General features: G+C 42.9%; 1 protein-coding gene across 2 annotated transcripts in view; it reads left to right on the top strand.

Moving 5' to 3' along the window:
- Positions 1-17,093, top strand: part of wizb (WIZ zinc finger b) — a 52,248-nt gene extending 35,155 nt beyond the window's left edge. For both annotated transcript variants that reach the window (XM_061712315.1, XM_061712316.1), the window contains exons 15-17: positions 7,755-7,995; positions 10,058-10,217; positions 12,402-17,093. In XM_061712315.1, coding sequence (XP_061568299.1) covers positions 7,755-7,995; positions 10,058-10,217; positions 12,402-12,717 — 717 coding nt within the window. In that variant the 3' untranslated portion in view covers positions 12,718-17,093. The remainder of the gene's footprint in view (positions 1-7,754; positions 7,996-10,057; positions 10,218-12,401) is intronic.
- Positions 17,094-20,312: the final 3,219 nt, after the last annotated feature.

Genomic DNA, 20,312 nt, shown 5'->3' on the forward strand with positions numbered 1-20,312 from the left:
TTCTTTAGTTTTTTTCTTTGTTCATCCCCTGATGGAAATTTCCTGAATCTGTCTCGTTCTCTCGACATTGTGTGACAGTTTGTTCCAACTCCACCCGTCTGGATCAGAGCAGCTTGTGTCTGCGCTTGGTCTGACGCAGTTGTGTTGAACAACAGACACGCGCATCATTGCACTTATATTTATTGATATGCACAGACTAGTACACATTTAGGTCTGTAATGGAACGTGACTGTTGATATTTATAAGGGAAAAAACGGGGAAAAAAAACGAAAAACGGCCCATAGCGCGAGGCCCCTTGGGGCACGAGGCCCCGTGCGGTCGCACGGTTCGCACACCCCTTGCGGCGGCTCTGATGTTAGAGTTCAATTTATGTTATTTGATTGGACGCTGCTTTTTTTTTTGGACGCTGCAGCTGAACGGACTGACACAACATCACTGCAGTTTCATGACGGAGTGAAGACAGATTACAGAACTCATGTTTCACTCCCAGGTTTCATATTTGATTTATTTTCTGTTTCAACATTAAAAAAATCTAAAACTGTTAATTTTCAATCTGACGAACAAAAGAACCAGAAACAACTTTCTTCATTTATTACTGCGCATGTGCAATCCCCCCATTTGTCCAATCCTTGTTTTCAGTATCCTTGGAAACGAATAGGAAATAGAGAAAAGAGTTTTCCACTCGCTGTTTTAATTCCCAATTTCGATTTTCAAACACATCAATGAATATTTCTCTATTTTTATTTTGTCATTTCAAAACAAAAAACGGATGGCCGCGAAGTACACGGACCAATCTCTGTCCAGAAGTCCAGTGAGGATCTCTGAATGATCCAGTGTTGACCTAAATCAGAGGTTTTCAACCATTATAACCAAGAAGCAACTCGGGGACCACTGCTTTTGGGGATGTTTGTTTCATTTTGCACCTTGCTTTTAAATAAGAGTATGGGCCTATATAGGCTATTTATTTGCATCAGTGTATATTTGTATTTGCACCTTTTGCTATAAAAAAACCACCAGAGGGCCGCAGTCCACCGGTTGACAATCCCTGACCTAAATGACTAATGATGATAAATGGAATCCACCTGTGTGTAATCACGTCCCTGTATAAATGCACCTGCACCGTGATCGTCTCAGAGGTCCGTTTAAAGCGCAGAGAGCATCATGAAAAACAAGGAACACACCAGGCAGGTCCGAGATTCTGTTGTGGAGAAATTTAAAGCTGGATTTGGATACAAAAAGATTTCTCAAGCTTTAAACATCGCAAGAAGCACTGTGCAAGCGATAATATTGAAATGGAAGGAGCATCAGACCACTGCAAATCTACCAAGATCTGGCCGTCCCTCTACACTTTCATCTCATACAAGGAGAAGACTGATCAGAGATGCAGCCAAGAGGCCCATGATCACTCTGGATGAACTGCAGAGCTCTACAGCTGAGGTGGGAGACTCTGTCCATACGACAACAATCAGTCTAGGGCTGTCCCCGACGCAGGAGTTAGCTGGTCGACTCAAGTCGGGGAGTTTAATTTCGTTCCACTTCATGATTGTGTCCCACTTGTTGTTGATTCTTCACAAAAAAATACAGTTTTATATCTTTATGTTTGAAGCCTGAAATGTGGCAAAAGGTCACAAAGTTCAAGGGGGCCAAATACTTTTGCAAGGCACTGTATATGAGCGAATGCTCACGTGCTCGTGTGTCTCTGCTCACCAGAGCTGCAAGATGTGCCTGGGATGCCAGCATTCATACCATTCTAACTTTTTCTCTGAGTAAAACTGAGTGTACTCCAAAAAATTTACTTTATTTATATAGCCCTTTTACAGCCACCTCTAGGTGAGCCAAAGCGCTTTACAGAAATACAACATACAATCATAAGACAGAGCGAAAAATAAATAGAATAAAAGAACGAGTAAAAAGTGTCACCACACTACTGGGTATTAAAGGTATAGTCCCTGGTTTTGGAGCGCTAGCAAGATTTGAAAGTGGCACCACCTCTAAGCCCCTCCCCCTCCCGTCAGCGCTCCGTCCAAAGCGACGCCCCCACAAACTTTGGGGAACGCGCATTTGCAGGAGTCGAGGTTTCCCGGACATTTTGGACAGCACATTGTCAACAAAACTACCCCATGTCTCATTCACCTGTAAGCAAGGCCGGTTTTAGGGGGGGGGGCAGGGATGGGCTGTGCCCACCCCAACGTGCATCCTGCCCACCCAATCAAAGTTATGGGGATCCTTTTTATTTTTTTATTCTAATTACATTTTTTTATAAATATAAAAAAATATCACAGAATATCTGTACTTTTTCTGATTGAGTGTCATTTTTAGACACAACAATGAACACACACCGCAAAAGTTGTGTCTCGGCTGAGGGACCCGACGTCCCAGCAAAATGAGCACAACAGAGAAGAGAGAGCACACACTGCAGGCTGATTTATGGTTCCGCGTTACACCAACGCAGAATGGTGCGCGTCGCTGCGTACCCTACGCCGTAGGCTACGCCATACCCTACGGCTTAGCCGTGCCTCCAGAGCCTGCAGGGCACCGCAGCCACCGCCACCCGCACCGGCGCTCCGCTACTGGGGGTCTGCCCCACGGACCCCAATGGTTACACTGGGACAGTCTGAGCCGAGGAGGACCCGTGGGAAGTGGACACGGGGGCTGGAAGCATAGAGACGTGACGAGTGCGCGCATGGGACAGAGGGGGGCGTGGGCGGGAGTTAAAATGAAGGCATCTTATTGGTTCTTTCCCCCCTGCCAATCCTCTGGTCCTCTGACCAATCCGTGCCATTCGGAGCGCAAATAACAGATTGGTTAGAGTTTTTACAGGATTAAAGCTGTCAGAGAGGTCGGATTTTTTTCTTTCCTTTTTCTGCACACATTATTCACTGGCTACTCTCAGGATGGAAGGACCATTTCACCCAGTATAACAATACATGTTTTTGAATACGATTACAGACTATACCTTTTAAAAGCCATTGTAAATAGATGGCTTTTAAGCCTTGATTTAAAAAGGTCCAGGTCAGTGATTGACTACGTTTACATGCAGTCAAAATTCAGGTTTTTGCTAATATTCTGGTTACTGAAACATTCGGAATATTCCGTTTACATACGTGAGCAAACAGCGTTATCCCCGTATCCATGGTGATTAATCATTTGGGATATCTGGATCAAACCAGCGACGCACGGAGAACGTCATGACGCAATTCCCGTCATTTCCGCTTCTTCTTCCTGTATCCAAATTCAAAACAAATGCTGCTTTGCGCAACTTTTCACTCACCTTCTTGTAAATCTCGCTATCCCGGTACTTTCTACCGTCTACAAATGCCAAAATGTTCATATCCTTCATTACATTTATAAAATGATTAGTCTCCTCACTCCAAAAGTGTGGTGTGGTCTTGCGTTTCTCCATGTTTATAAAAACTTCCTGGACTCAAAAGACCAAGATTACTTGCGAACATGTTCTGTTTGATGGGGATATTCAGTTTAGCGTTTACATGACCAAATATTCGGGTTAGAAAAGGAGTAACCCAGGGGTCATATTCAAGTTTTTAAAAACCGGAATATGAGCAAATTCCGGTTATTCAAAGGGGTTATTGGTGTTTACATGGCCTTGCAAAACCGGGTTATTGCTAATATTCGGGTTTTAAAAGGGTTATTGAGTGCATTGTTCCAGAGCCCGGGGGCGACAATTGAAAAGTCTCGGTCACCCCAGCGCTTGAACTTTGACCTGGGCACCTCCAACAACAGTTGGTTTGAGGATCTCAGCCCTGCCATGCTCACGCACTGTTAAAAGCTCCCATAAATAGGGCGGGGCAAGGCCGTTGAGGGCTTTAAAAACAAACATTAAAAGTTTAAAATCAATTCTAAAGAAATGTGCCTAGACATTATTTTTGGCACATTCATAAAGTTGTACGTATCTTTTGTGAGTCTTAATCATTGTAAAAGGTTGTGCACATGCAGAAGCCTGATCACTGAGTTTTTAGCCTGGAAAGGATATGGACACGCCCCTATTTTATTTGCATGTGCTGTTTGCGTCAATCTTAAAGGGGACCTATTATGGCATCTAATCCCTATTTTAAACACGCCTTGAATGTCTTAAAAACAAGCTTTTGATTGTTTTTGCTAAATAAATTAGAAATTCAGCCTCTAAACCATGTCTTTATCATCCCAGTCTCTAACCTCATTATCTATGCAGGATTCTGAGTGGGCGGGGCTATGATAATGATGCTCCGCTACGAACACCGCTATGAAAAAATGGCGGAAGCTCCGGCCGGCGGAGTTAAGCCTGAATTATGGTTCTGCGTTAAATCGCCGCAGACCCTACGGCGTAGGGTACGCGCCGTAGGGTCTTCTCACCGTGTCATAATTGCATGCGATGCGAGCGAGCGTCAACGACAAAATCAATTCCATTGCTTTATTTTCTATTGGACTGTCCTAACTGGCCGCAGCGACGCAGCGCGCCGTTTTGAGCTGAACATTTGTCGGACGCCCTGCTTCTATTTTCTTCCTGCCGCTCTCGTTGAAAGCCGGTTTAAACCGCTGTAGGAAACGGTCACGGATGAGGAACGGCTGATCCAGTTAGTTGAAATGAGAAGTTATCTCTATGATTCCTCCTCATTTCACTACAGAAACCTCAATAAAGTGGCAGCTGCTGGAGGGAGATGGACAGAGAGCGTCTGATGTCACGCAGTGCTACGATAGTCGGACGCTCACATGCAGTTACACGGTTTTATAGTTGTGGGCGCGGTTTGCATTTTGGTTATGTAACGAAAATCATCAGAATCTGAACGGCTCGTAGATCCACTTCACACTGGACGGCTCATCCGGGCGGCTGTACAGACACTGCAGAATTTGGTTGCTTTCCTCCTTCTCTGAGTTGGCAGGCTGAGGGGAGACCACTTTATACAGTGGGGAGAACAAGTATTTGATACACTGCCGATTTTGCAGGTTTTCCCACTTGCAAAGCATGTAGAAGTCTGTAATTTTTATCATAGGTACTCTTCAACTGTGAGTGACAGAATCTAAAAAAAAATCCAGAAAATCACATTGTATGATTTTTAAGTACCGTAATTAATTTGCATTTTATTGCATGACATAAATATTTGATCACCTGTCAACCAGTAAGACTTCCGGCTCTCACAGACCTGTTAGTTCTTCTTTAAGAAGCCCTCCTGTTCTCCACTCATTACCTGTATTAACTGCACCTGTTTGAACTCGTTACCTGTATAAAAGACACCTGTCCACACACTCAATCAAACAAACTCCAACCTCTCCACAATGGCCAAGACCAGAGAGCTGTGTAAGGACATCAGGGATAGAATTGTGGACCTGCACAAGGCTGGGATGGGCTACAGGACAATAGGCAAGCAGCTTGGTGAGAAGGCAACAACTGTTGGCGCAATTATTCGAAAATGGAAGAAGTTCAAGACGACGGTCAATCTCCCTCGGTCTGGGGCTCCATGCAAAATCTCACCTGGTGGGGCATCAATGATCATGAGGAAGGTGAGGGATCAGCCCAGAACTACACGGCAGGACCTGGTCAATGACCTGAAGAGAGCTGGGACCACAGTCTCAAAGAAAAACATTAGTAACACACTACGCCGTCATGGATTAAAATCCTGCAGCGCACGCAAGGTCCCCCTGCTCAAGCCAGTGCATGTCAAGGCTAGGGATCGATTCAAATGTCAAGAATCGATTCGATTCCGATTTTTAAGATTCAGAATCGATTATCACGATCCGATTCGATCCGATATTGATTTGGGTTACTGTTAATAAAACTGTTTTTTCAGCTGTTGCATGAATTACCGTATTGACCTGAATATAAGACGGGGTTTTTTGCATTGAAATAAGACTGAAAAAGTGGGGGTCGTCTTACATTCGGGGTCTAGACGTTATACCCATTTACACCACTAGATGGCGCCAGATATCTTTAAAGCGAATACTGAACTAAACTCCCCAGGCCAAAGCCAACCCCTGTCACGAAGAAGAAAAATAGTATAAGAAAGAAAAGATAAGAAAATAAGAGAAGAGATAAGAGAAAGTGGAGAAACGTAGCGACAATCTGGAGAAAAGTGTGCGGAAGTTCGGCAGGTGAACCGGCAGCTGAGGAGAAGTTATGATGCAAACTTCAAGATAATGATTTCAATGAGGCAAAATAACAGGCTTTTTCTCTCCAATATATTGTTATAATCATTTGTTTCAGATGTACTGTCATTATTTTCTGTATAAAAATTGAATTTGGTGTTCAAAAAGTCTTTCTTCAAACTTGAGTCTTGTAAAATCGTCTTATAATCAGGGTCGTCTTATATTCGGGACAATACGGTATACGACTGTCTAGTTATGCAACATATTAATACTAGTATTATATTGAGATTCAACAGCAAGTATTGGCAGCTTATGATGCTGTAAGGACCAATCAGCTCCCAGAATGCTGATAGAACTGCTTTCAGAAACATCGTGGGGCAGAATTATCAAACAGATCCAGGGAGGAAACAGAGACGGATGAAATCGCTTTTATTTTTTCCCCATGTGTCCAAAAAAAATATTCCTTTTTTGGGCATAAACAAAAAAGTACCAAAAGTTGTAATGTAATGATAGGAAAAAAAATAAATAAATAAAAATTATGGATTTTTTTTTTTTTTTTTTTTAAATCGATCTTTAGACATATGAATCGATTTTTAGGAATTAATATGAGAATCAATTTAAAATCGGAGAATCGATTTTTTTTCAACACAGGCCTAGTCAAGGCCCGTCTGAAGTTTGCCAATGACCATCTGGATGATCCAGAGGAGGAATGGGAGAAGGTCATGTGGTCTGATGAGACTAAAATAGAGCTTTTTGGTCTAAACTCCATTCGCCGTGTTTGGAGGAAGAAGAAGGATGAGTACAACCCCAAGAACACCATCCCAACCGTGAAGCATGGAGGTGGAAACATCATTCTTTGGGGATGCTTTTCTGCAAAGGGGACAGGACGACTGCACCGTATTGAGGGGAGGATGGATGGGGCCATGTATCGCCAGATCTTGGCCAACAACCTCCTTTGTAAGAGCATTGAAGATGGGTCGTGGCTGGGTCTTCCAGCATGACAACGACCCGAAACACACAGCCAGGGCAACTAAGGAGTGGCTCCGTAAGAAGCATTTCAAGGTCCTGGAGTGGCCTAGCCAGTCTCCAGACCTGAACCCAATAGAAAATCTTTGGAGTGAGCTGAAAGTCCGTATTGCCCAGCGACAGCCCCAAAACCTGAAGGATCTGGAGAAGATCTGTATGGAGGAGTGGGCCAAAATCCCTGCAGTGTGTGCAAACCTGGTCAAGAACTACAGGAAACGTCTGATCTCTGTAATTGCAAACAAAGGTTTCTGTACCAAATATTAAGTTCTGTTTTTCTGATGTATCAAATACTTATGTCATGCAATAAAATGCAAATTAATTACTTAAAAATCATACAATGTGATTTTCTGGATTTTTTTTTTTAGATTCCGTCACTCACAGTTGAAGAGTAGCCTACCTATGATAAAAATTACAGACTTCTACATGCTTTTCAAGTGGGAAAACCTGCAAAATCGGCAGTGTATCAAATACTTGTTCTCCCCACTGTATATGTTAAAGCAAGAGAAAACCTGTTTTTCATAATAGGTCCCCTTTAACTATACGTGACAGTGAAGACATTTCAGCCAGGAAAAAGAGTTTTAGTTCATTTTAAATGTTCAGCTCTCAGTCAGCCGACGGGTTCTGATCACGTCCCTCCGATCTCCCCACAGAAAGCCCCCTCCTCATCTTCGTCCTCTTCCTCGTGGTCGTCTTCTCTGGCCGTCAGCCTGGTCCGGCCCGTGAGCCGCGAGGCCGGCCGCGGCGCTTCCAAAGCGGCGGAGGAGGACGCCGGTACAAGCTTCCAGGACGGCCCGGCCCGGCCCGGCCACAGCAGCCCCAGCGCGTCGCGGCTCTCCAGAGGCCTCTCGGCCCAGGTGGCTCGCAGCGAGCTCAACGTCCGGCTGCCCAGAGGTAGGTGGCGCTGTCTGCACTGCACCGTCCTGCACTGCACCTGCAGATCTGACTATCTAGGGGGGGATTTGGCAATGTGATGCCTGCAAGGTTCACTTTTATAGGGTTGTTATTCTAAAAACATCAATATACAGTATTTAACCACGGCAGCAGCTCCACTCACCAACGTTCCCTTGAAATGTGTGATTGTTGCTCGATGACGGTTGTGATCTTGTAAGCAAAACCTGGCATCATCAAATGTTTTTGATTTATGACTAAAAAAAGCTGTGAAACGAATAAGAAGTAGATTGTACGTAAGGAAGAGAGCTGCAGGACCAGGCCAGCCTCTTTTAGGGCCCGATGAAATCCATTTTATTTTTCCCCAAATTACGTTTTTGACGTTTTTTCTTTTTAGGCAATTCCATTTTATTCCAATTTTTACCTTTTTTACTCTTATTTTGCCATCAATAAAATTTGTTTTTAATGTTAATGAATTAAATTAAAGACTACTTCGATGGAAATTAACACATTTATTGGTGCAACATACCGTAATATTGCACACTTTACCTCGATAGTTTGAACTGGAAAGCTTCTGAGCATTTTCAGTAAAAACAAATAACATTACATACAAAAAAAAATAAAGTGCTCAATTAGCTTTTTCTACAATAAAAAAATAAAGGACTTTATAAACAAAAGTAACACTCAACTTCAGACTACTGTATATATTGCTACAAAGTAGATATTAGTACAATCTAAAAACAATACACTCGAATGCAGTAAACTTAAGTTGTCTTTACAAAAACAAATTACTTTTACTACTTTAAAATTTTAAACATATTTTAAATTTTTAGGAAAACCTGGTCTAGGTTTCCCAGAAACATCACCAATAAAGTACATGTAGGCGTCAGCGTCGTGTTCCTTAATTGTTTCGCCGACAAAGGCTGATTATTTTGAAGTCACTTCACCATGCTCACATGTTTGGAACAAAAGGGGGCGCGGGGAAATTTCAGCGCTGTGTCACGCAGATTAGCGTCCCTCCGCTAAAATTCCCCTTGGGTTTTACGGTCCTCTTCCCCATGATAACAGCATTTCAGTCAAATTAAGTAATTTTCCACGATATTCCGCATTAAAAAGTACATTCCGTTTTTATTGCTCAATTCCGCGATTCTGTCCACAATTCCGTGATTGCGGAAACCATAGGTCCCTACTCTCTCAGTGGTGTTTCTCACTTTAACCTAAAGATGAACCCATTGGAGGTGGAGCAGGTGATGCCTGGAAAATGTGCATGCATGATATTTTTGCAAAAATCAGTAGGTCCTCAGTCTTGATGAAAAACCGCACAAACAGGCACCTGGGTGGAGCAATAAGTGCCGTTATTATGAGGGTGGGGGTGTTGACGTTATCCACCTGTAGCTATAGAGTCCTGGATCTAGTGGGGATCATTCAAGCCCGTTTCAGCTTCAAAAACCTGGCGCAGCAGCGTGCAGCGTGCAGCGCAGCAGCGTGCAGCGTGCAGCGCTGCAGCGTGCAGCGCTGCAGCGTGCAGCGCTGCAGACACAGGCTGAAGCTTGGAGAGGCTGTGTGGGCTGAAGGATGAGAAGGCTTTGCTCGCGTGTCGTCCAAGTGAGAAGGGCTTAACCGCCTCAGTCTGCTGGAACAAATCGTTAAACCTCCTGAACCGCGTGTAATGTGTGAGAAATACCAGCAATGTGACCACGGTGGGATCAGTGTGCAGCCCCTCTGCTCCCATCGAGGAAGCCACTCCCATGTAGTAGTGTCCGGTCTTCCCTCTGTTATTCAGGCCAAATACGTGACCAGGGATTGGTTGTTTTTACTGCTAAAGAGCCTTATTCAGTCATTTATGATAGAAAAATAAAGATTGAAGCTTTTATTAATGTTTCTAAAAGATTTGACAGTTGAAAATGTTGATAGCTCATTAAAAAAACAGAGAAAAGGGTTGAATCTAATGCTAATATTTATCCTACTACACTTGCAAACAAAAAATGAGTAACCCTTAGTTTAATCACCAACTAAAGACTGATATTTCTCTAAACCTGAGCCTCCTGATTGTCCTCCTGCTAAGGTTGTGAGCGCCGGCCGTTGAAGCACCCGTCCTGTCCAGACGGGACGGACAGGGACACTCCCAACCCTCCACGCACAGGCACCGTCCCCGCGCTGGTGCCCAAACCCCCCTCCTACCCGCTGGTCAAGCTGGAGGGCAAGTTCTACACCCTGAAGTGCCGGTGAGTGACGGCTCCACACGGGGGGGGGGCTCTGATGCAACTGTGGTGCAGATGTTTCCTAACCGCTTCAGATTGGGATTTACAGTGGATATAACAAGTTTAAACACCCCTGTTCAAATACCAGGTTTTCCTGATGTAAAATTATGACAGCAAGACGAATAATGTACGGAAGAGTATAATACTAATAATAAAAGTACAATTCTGAGAAAAATGTTGAGAAAAAAGTCAAAATGTCGAGATTAATGTTTAAGTACAATTTCGAGAAAAAAGTTGAAATGTTGAGAAAAAAGGCGAAATTTTGACTTTATTCACGAAGTTTCGACTTTATTATTGAAATTGTATTTCAACATCAATCTCGACATTTTCAACTTTTTTCCTCAAAGTGCACTATAAAAAAAAAAATCTTCCCCTCTCAAATATTTTTTCTCCTGCATGGCCCTAATACTCTTCCGTAAGACTTATAACCTGTACAACACAATTGAAAAACAAACTGAAACCTTTAAAGGGGAAAAATATAACATAAAAACGTAAAATAACGTGTTTGTATAAATATGCACACTCTTAAACTAAAACTTGTTGCAGTACCTTTGGCTTTTATTACAGCACTCAGTCTTTTTGGGTAGGAGCCTATCAGCGTGGCACATCTTGATCTTCTTTGCAAAACCGCTCCAAATCTGACAGACTTCTCCTGTGCACAGCCCTCGTCAGCTCACCCCACCGATGTTGATGGGATTCAGGCCATATTCCAAAGCCTTAATGTTATTCCAGTGAAGCCATTCTGGGGTTGATTTAGATGTGAGCTTTGGGTCATTGTCGTGCTGAAAGATGAAGTTCCTCTTCATCTTCAGCTTTCTGACCTACGGCTGACGGTTTTGTGCCGACACTGACTGGTATTTGGAACTGTTCATAATTCCCTCCTCCTGACTAAGGCCCCAGTTCCAGCTGAGGAAAAACAGGACCAAAGCGCATGGTGCTTCCACCACCACCGTGCTTCACTGTGGGTATGGTGTTCTTATGGTGATGAGCAGTGTTGTTTTTGCTCCAAATACCTTTTGGAGTTATGCCCAAAAAGTTCAACCTTGGTTTAATCAGACCATAAAACATTTTCCCACATGCGTTTGGGAGATTTCAAATGTCTTTTTGCTAAGTTTAGCCGGGCTTTGATGTTTTTCTTTATAAGATAAGGCTTTAGTCCTGCCACCCTAGAAGATGGGAGATTGTTTTGTAGCCTTCACCTGACTGATATCTTTGAATAATGAGATGATGCTTTGGAAGCTCTCTGCGGACCATGGCTTGTGCTGGAAGATGTGGCTACAAAAATGTCAGGAAAAGCCTCCTAGAACAGCTGAACTTTATTCAGGGTTGATCAGAATTACTTTATTTGGTGACTAGTGTGTGCTGGCTCCAATTTAACATGAGTTTGAATGTAATTGGTTACATTTGAACACGGCCACATCCCCAATTATAAAAGGGTGTGCACACTTATGCAACCACATTATCTCAGTTGTTTATTTTTACCTCCCTGAAAGGTTTCAGTTTGTTTTTCAATTGCATTGCACAGGTTAAAGGTCACATTAAAGGTGGAAAAATAATTTGTCTTTTATGTTTTTATGTTATTTTTCCCCTTTAAAGGTTTCAGTTTGTTTCTAAATTGTGTTGTACAGGTTATAAGTCTTACAGAAGAGTATTAGGGCCATGGAGGAGAAAAAATATTTAAGAGGGGAAGATTTTTTTTTCTTGTGCACTTCGAGAAAAAAGTCGAAATGTCGAGAAAAAAGTCAAAATGTCGAGATTAATGTTGAAATACAATTTCAAGAATAAAGTCGAAATTTTGCCTTTTATCTCAACATTTCGACTTTTTTCTTGAAATTGTACTTCAACATTAATCTCGACATTTCAACTTTTTTCTCAAAATTGTACTTCTCAAAGTGCATAATGAAAAAAAAAAATCTTCCTCCTCCTAAAATATTTGTATTTTTCTCCAGCCTGGCCCTAATACTCCTCCGTACATTAAAGGTGGAAAAAGTTGTGAAATAATTTGTCTTGCTGTCATTCTTTTACATCAGGAAAACCTGGCACTTGAACAGGGGTGTGTAGACTTTTTATATCCACTGTGTCTTTGCTGCAGCCTGGATTGATGCTGTGATCATTTCAGCAGCTAAAAGTGTTTTTTTCCTCCGTCAGGTTTTGTGAGGTGGAGTTTCACGGTCCGTTGTCGGTGCAGGAGGACTGGATCAGACACCTCCAGCAGCACATCCTCAAGATGAACTACAGCAAGCCTGCTGCCCCCAAAGCAGCCCCCGCCGACGCCCCGGCCCCGGCCCCGGCCTCCACCTCTACCTCCAGAACCACCTCCACCCCCACCCGGCCCGCGGCGCCCGAGAGCCCCTTCCCCTCGCCTCCCGCCAAGTGCGCTCCCGCCGCCGAGAGAGTAGCGGTGTCGGAGGAGCAGCCCGCCCTGATTCCAGCCCCCGTCCCCGTCCCCACCCAGCCCGTGTAAGCTGACGCCCGTCGCCCAACTGTCCCCTCCCGCACCTTTTGGTTTTACTCCCCCGTTCACATTTGTCCGCCCGTTTCTTTCCCCCCGGCCTTCACCAAGTGTTGTTTAGGAGGAGCGTTCTCCCTCTGAACAGCCCTCGGAGCCCCCAAGCACCTTTTTGAAGCAGCTCCAGACTGTTACTGAACCCCGTTGCCATGGGAACGCAGCTTCCCCTGGCTCGCCTGTGGATGGAGGATGGGTGATTTATGGGAACTGTCCAAGGTCACGAGGAGAGATGAACCAATGTTTTGTGTTTGCCTTCTTTATACTGAATGTTGTTTATTACTGTACGAGTTACGAGTCCCGTCGACGCGGGAGACGTGGGGGTTCCACGCGGTACCGGTCCAGCTCCAGACCCCGCCGCTCCGCTACGGTCTTCCCCTCCACACGTCTCCTCGCGAAGCTCTCCGCGTTTCTAAGACTTAAACGATACCGTCTCTGTTCCTGCCAGCGCGCTGGCGGTTTTGGCTTCAGCTTCTCACTTTAAAAAGGTCCTGACTGAGATTAAAATGACATTTCTAATCATGCCAGTCTTGTGTTCGAGACTATAAATATGTGGTAACACTTGGTGTTAAGAGGAAAAAAAACAAAAGGCACTTTTAAAGTTGTCATTCAGCACTTACAGGAAAGCTTATTTTTCAAGCGGGCCAACGTGGGTCGGCAGGGTCCAGGTTGATTCGGAGCAGAGTGGAAGCACACCCAAGAAGGGACAAAAAGGCCCTTCGAGTACAAACACAATCTCAAAACAGTTGGGACTCTGTACAATGTAAATAAAAACAATGTGATGATTCACAAGTCTCACAATAGGAAACAGAAATCGTTTCAGATGTTAAAACTGAGGAAAGTTACAAGAACCAAAGGTCATTTTGGGTTTGATGGCAGAGGTTGGGGTGGGCTGAGGTTCGTCTCCTGGTTAAACAGCTCCAGCAACAGCTGGAGGTTTCAGCTTCTCAGTAATCCCGGCTCATCGTGTGCCAGATGTTTTCAGCTGCTGAAAGCAGGCGCTCCACTATAGCTCCTGGACTCCCCGGCAACCACGGGGGCGTAGCTGGAAGATGCAGGGCCTTCTCTTAGAACGGGGGTCGGCAACCCGCGGCTCTAGAGCCTCATGTGGCTCTTAAGCGCCGCCCTAGTGGCTCCATGGAGCTTTTTCAGAAATGTTTGACCCTTTTTTTTTTTCTCCTTTCTCTTTTTTTTCTTCTTTTTCCTTTTTTCTCTTTTTTTCTTTTTTCTCTTTTTTTTCTTTTTTCCTTTTTTTATTTCGACTTTTTTCTCGACATTTCGACTTTTTTCTCCAAATTCTGACTATTTCCTCAACATTTCGACTTTTTTCTCGACATTTCGCCTTTCGCCATTTGCCTTCATGCTAATACAAGACTTTTCTTTTTTTGCAGCTCCAGACATATTTGTTTTTTGTATTTTTGGTCCAATATGGCCTTTCAACATTTTGGGTTGCCGACCCCTGCCTTACAACTACATCATGGATGGGTGCACGTGTTGCTCTGAATCCTGTATACAGCAATTCCAAAAAGAACCCGTGAAGTAGCAACCTTTTCTTTTTTCTTTTTTTCTTTTTCAAATTGCGGAGATCAGCACCGTCCCACCGCGACCCGAGTAATTAGATTTGAACAGGAAAATCAGTGCAGAAGGTTTTGTCGACATTATGGGTTTTGGAGAAAATTTGCAAACTTAAATTTGGCAAGCTGTTTTACGTACATGTACATATTAAACCGTAACGTTATTGACACACAGGAAGTGAAGAAGCGGGGAGACTGTTTAGCCAATCAGAATGCAGAACACAATGCAAATCTGTGAAGCAGCGAGACCTTGAAAGGTGAACCGCGTTACTTCAAGTTGAAGCTAGAAACACTGCAGTCATGTGACTGTTGCACAAAGGAGCACATGGCGTGAAGATTACCCTGAAGACTTGAACAATCCGCTTCTTGTTGGCATAAAGAGTCCAGAGTGTGCCGTTGTTCCTTCTGATCTGAGCCTCGTTCTTCTTCCTCCATGTTAATCGATTGGGGGTCACTTTGCAGCCAGATCACACCGAGCTGTGCCGCTCAGTGGGATCGGGGCTCCTACCCAAGTCTGCACCGAGCTCAGGTCTCCTCCTTACCTGAGAACCAGATCAACGTTCCTCCACCCCGTCAGTCCGGAGGGTTCGTGGTTTCAGGCCGGTTTCAGTCCATTTTACCTGAGCTTTAGTCTCGTCTTCAGCCTCGTCCTGCACACAGAGACTCCCCCAGATTCTGGGGGGGTCACGTACTACAGATGAAGCGGGCGTCTGCTTTATTCTGAGCGTGTTTTTTTTAAAGTTGTACGTGCAGTTTGGGGAGCCTCTTTTCACGCCCAGCTCTGCTTCTGACTGGTTGCTAATGAACAGAATAATCTGCAGGTATTTCCTGCTTTTCCAGCCCTTTCCAGCCTTTTAAGGAAGTGTTTCTGCCATCAAATTCAAAATGAGCCAATATTTTTCATAAAATGGGAAAATGAGACCTTATATTAAATAAATGATGAATTTACGAGGTTTGTAAATCATTACATTTAATTTTTTACACGCCGTTCCAACTTTTTGGGATTAATGATTGTAACAGCCCCCTCCCCTCCAAAAAAAACAAACATTTAGCCTGAATGTAACTCAAAGCACCTACTTCTAACTTATATGCACACACTCATACACAATCACGTGGCCCTGGCTGCGACGGCGTTCGTAGTCTTTACGTGTGCCCTCCACAGCCTGCTGTCCCAGCAGACGAAGCTGCTCTTGTGTGGAGGGCATTAACCCCCCCCCCCCCTAAACCCCCCTTGACCTTTGAGAGTTGGGAAACACGGAGCCATGAGCCATAAAGCTTGGCGTTCCACATTTCAGTGTCTCCGTTCCGTGTTGCCATTTTTCTTCCTGCCATTTTTCAATGTGACCCAAATAATTTATTTATTGTTTCTGCATCTGAATGTGGTGAGTTAGGTCATTTCAAAAGGTCAAGTAAGACCTTTTTCTAATGTTTTGAAGGTAAGTCCCCAGTGTGGTGTGTGTTTGCGTGAGCGCGCGTGTATGTGTGTGTGTGTGTGTTTTGCATACGTACTAAAGTGTGCATGTATTTCCCCGTTTGTAAGAGAAAGACTGAAGTAACTTTTGCCTGATAGGAAGACGTCTCCTTTGCTCAAAAACGAGCTCATATTTGATCCCGTCTATCGTTGTCCGATCTGGACTTCACTTGCATCCGCCGCCGCGTGAGGATGTGCCAAAGAGTCTGTTTACTTCCCTGTGTCGCCTCTGTACAAGCTGTTTACATCGGACCTGAGGGTGCAAAGCTACGGCAGAACAACGGACTGAACCGGCGGGGTTTCTGGGCCCGCGCGGAGCTCCCCGGGGCTCGTGGGCCGGGCCTCCCGGGACTGACATTACTGTAGGATTCCTTTAGTCCAACTCGACATGAACACAAACCAAACCAGAGTCTACGTAGGGCTTTTGAGGACGGACACACATCTGATGTTGGGTTGATTGTCTTATCTTTTGATTTTCTTCTTCTTTTTTTTTTGTTTTTCATATCCATCTACGAGTCATATGTTAAGTAAAGGGTCCATGTAGGTTTGGCAGCCTTTTCTAAGTTTGTTCCGGCGTTGCTCATGCTTGAAATATGACTGTTTGATCCAAACGCTAGCCCAACCATGTTATGGAGTATAGATACTAACTATATTACTACATATACTTAAACAACTGCTGGTGCTGATAGAGCTATCAGCAGTTCTGTTAGCAGGGTAGTTAAAAATAAGTGATCTTACTTCCTTTTATTGTGATTTGAGTTCAAATTTTGATGCTATGTATTTGAATTGCTCTGTGCATTTCTGTATTTGCAGTCCTGCAAGGTGAATCTTTAGAGTATTTTTTATTTCCTTTGTAAGTTTCTCCGAGCTGAAACTTTGGTGCTGGTGAGAACGCTGCAGCCGTGGCTCTGGCGAGTGACCGGGAAAAACACGAGGAGGGTTCCGGCGACGCGGCGGTCACATCCTGGTACACTAAAGACTGGAGTGAGGAGGGCTGAAAGGGGACCAATGGAGAAGCTGGGACGACTTCTCCCCCTCTGCACTCGGTATTCAAGGCTGCGCGTGCGCGGATGTCCTGCAGACTGTACCGGCTCCGGCCCGGGCGGGTGCACTGGCCGGGCGGGCCGTGGGAGTGTCTGTGTGTGAACGAGTGTGTAGGAATACAGTCAGACGACAGTGAGAGGGAAACAAAAGAAGATGCATTTGGGGAATAAAATGTACTGTACACAAAGGGTTAAGTTTTAAGTAAATCAACTCCAGAAAGGAAAATAAATGTGATTTCAATTTCAGATGCTGTTTGGGTGTCTTTATTGCAGATTTACAGAACTTTACAGAGCCAGACGTGTTCAGGACCAACATGCAGCAGGTGGAGAACCCGCTCATGTGCAGACCTTCTGGTTCAAGTTTAAGTTCAGGTTTTTTTTTTTTTTATTCTTTATTTAGGTATAGCCAGTACTGGAGTTGAGGGGGGGATGGAATCCCCCCGAAATAAAAACGGTCAAAATCATCCCCCCTGTAAAACTGCCATCCCCCCTTTCAATCCCTTATGTCATTTCATCAATGAATGTGGTTTTACTGCTATTTCAACATTTAGAGTCATCACCAGAAAAATAATGTGAGAGTGGGGCGCTACAATAACACCAGAAAAATAACTTATTTGACATTTTTCACCTGTTTCAAGTACATTTTCACTTGAAATAAGTAGAAAAATCTGCCAGTGGGACAAGATTTATCTTCTCATTACATGCAAAAAAATCTTGTTCCACTGGCAGATTTTTCTACTTATTTTAAGTGAAAATCTACTTGAAACAGGTGAAAATTGTTGTTTTTTCCAGTGATGAGTCTTGTTTTAAGTGTAATAAGATTTTTTTTTACTAAAATGAGACATTTTAACTAGAAATAAGACAAATATTCTTGTAAAGATTTTGAGTTTTTGCAGTGATCCATTTTACTTATCCTGTGAAGGACAGAGTCATATTGATAAGTTCAGAAAACTGTTTTTTATTGTTGTGTTTTGATGTATTTGATGTAAGTCCAGTGGATATTTAAAGCTTACAGAAGGCTGCATTTAACTGCTGCTATGTCATTCCTGCAGTATTTCTGCAGGTGTTTTGGTCACTGCTATTATTTGTAATATATTATATTATTTGTAATCAGCACAAATTATCTGTCCCCATATGATAAAATCCACCATCCCCCCTGATTGTTTTTTTTTATAACTCGAGTACTGGGTATAGCAGTACAAATCACAAAGTAAAAGCAGATATATTCTTATCCGCCATCCAGTTTTTTTCATTTTAAGTAAAAATATTGAGAGAAGAAAAGGAGAAAAGAAAGAAAAAACAAAAACTACAAAGAACTCTCAAAGAACATTCTGGGAGAGACAGACTATAAACATAAAACCTGCATACAGAAGAAAAATAACATGATTCTCAGTTGGGTGGAGAGGGTGGAGAATGAGCTAATAAGGATAATGATATTATAATATTAGTGTCTGTCTTCAGATCATTCAAGAATGTGAGGGGGAAGGAGGAGAAAAACAAAAGTTTTATCTATTCAAGTTCAGGTTTATTTATAAAGCACTTTAAAAAACAGCTGACCAAAGTGCTGGACAAGTGAAAGAAAATATAAAAAACAAAACAGGACAACGTGAAACATAAAACACTTAAATGAAATACAACAATCATGGCGAGTTAAATGCTGGTGAGTAAGAATGAGTTTTAAGATGAGATTTAAGGTTGTGTTTGGTTTTGGCCACTAGAGGGAGGTAAAACACAAAACTTAGTTTCATGGTAAATTCAACGACTTGGCGAGTTTCTAAACTAACATGCTTGGGAAAATGACTTGTTTAGTCTGCTCCTGACACGGAAAATGATTTTAGTTTGACAACAAATGTGACAAAGGAAGAGTAAAACAAGCCAGACTCATAATCAAGAACAGCCGTCAGGACAAAGGTAGGACTTTGTTTATGATGGAGGGATAACTCAATGTGAAAAAGCTGTGAAAAAGTTTCACATGTGGAATTGTTTCATTTTTAATTTTCTATTCTCTTCAGATGGTTTGAAAGTTGTTTAATATTATAATAGTACACATTTTCAATAGCTGTGCTGGTCCACAGCTGAAAGTCCACTAGTTTTGTAATGAAGAGTACAATAATAAATAAAAGAAATTGTCTGGTGCAGATCCAATAAACACACGAAGATGACTGTGTTAAGAAAACAAGCAAACGTGCAGAGTCTTGATGGAGGTTCTTGTTGCAGAGCAGCGCTGCAGGAGACCGTCCACCCAGAAACATCTACAGCCACTCTTACTCTTACCAGAGACTTGCATCATGACTGCTGCAGCCACAGATCTGCCCTCAGGGATCAATGAACGACATCTGAACTGAATTTGAATTGAATTGCAACATAAAACAGGGTCAAAACAATGAAAGAAGAGATGTACTCAATGACATGGACAGGAGGTGGTCAAAAACAATAATGATTAAAGCTGTAAGCAGTATTGATCAGACATTCAAATAAATATTATATGAAGAAAAGTCGATGGAAACAAAAACAAAGTATGCATGAACAAACAAAAATATATCTGTCAAATTACTCAAAAGACAAACTAACTTACTATATTTTCTGGACTATAAGCCTCTACTTTTTTCATAGGTTTTCAACCATGCGGCTTATACAAAGGTTTCTATTCTGTGGATTTTTCTTCCACCGCTCGGGGCGCTCTAACCAGAATTAGAATCAAAACTAAGATAAAATAAATGCAAAGAAGAATACGCTACTTCTTCTTTAGCAGATAGAAGTAGAAGCAGATTTCAAACAGATAAATAGATAAATAAATACCGGTTATTTTCTCTTGGTTCTGTCCCGTTTTAATCAGTAAAATTGCTGCCGTGTTAAAAGACACTGTTAGGAAAGGATCTATTTAGGTACAAACATGTACATCATTTACAGTTCTAAATCCTTCTGTACATGTACTAAATATCTAATCTAACAACATAAATATCTGCGGCTTGCATATCTTCTTTTTTTTTAAATAGAGCGGATGCAGCTTATATGCAGGTGCGGCTTATAGTCCAGAAAATACGGTACCTCATCAGTTAAATGATATGAAACCATAGATGTGCAGGATTAGGAGCTTGTGTAGTTTAGGTTTATACATCTGCAGTGCTGTTTGTGATGGTAAGTGTCTGGTATTGTTACCTTAAGGATGATTTGGCTTTTTGTGCTCTCATTTGTATTAAAAGACCACCAGGACCAGCTCAGGGTCCCTGGGGAGAAGAGGAGAACCTGCTCCAGCTGAGCTGAACTACACCGGAGCAGCCGGAGCAGCCACTTCTGTCCCCGCCTGAAGGAGCTGGGTCCAACCCCGCTGGCTCTGAGGTCTCCTGAGGTCTTAGATTTTTCTCAAGTAAAAGTACTGTTACTTCAGAATAATATGACTCAAGTAGAAGTAAAAAGTATTCATCCAAATAATTACTTGAGTAAAAGTAAAAAAGTACTTGGTGA

The sequence above is a fragment of the Cololabis saira genome, chromosome 21 (genome assembly GCF_033807715.1).
Source record: "Cololabis saira isolate AMF1-May2022 chromosome 21, fColSai1.1, whole genome shotgun sequence".
In the NCBI taxonomy this organism is placed as follows: domain Eukaryota; kingdom Metazoa; phylum Chordata; class Actinopteri; order Beloniformes; family Belonidae; genus Cololabis; species Cololabis saira.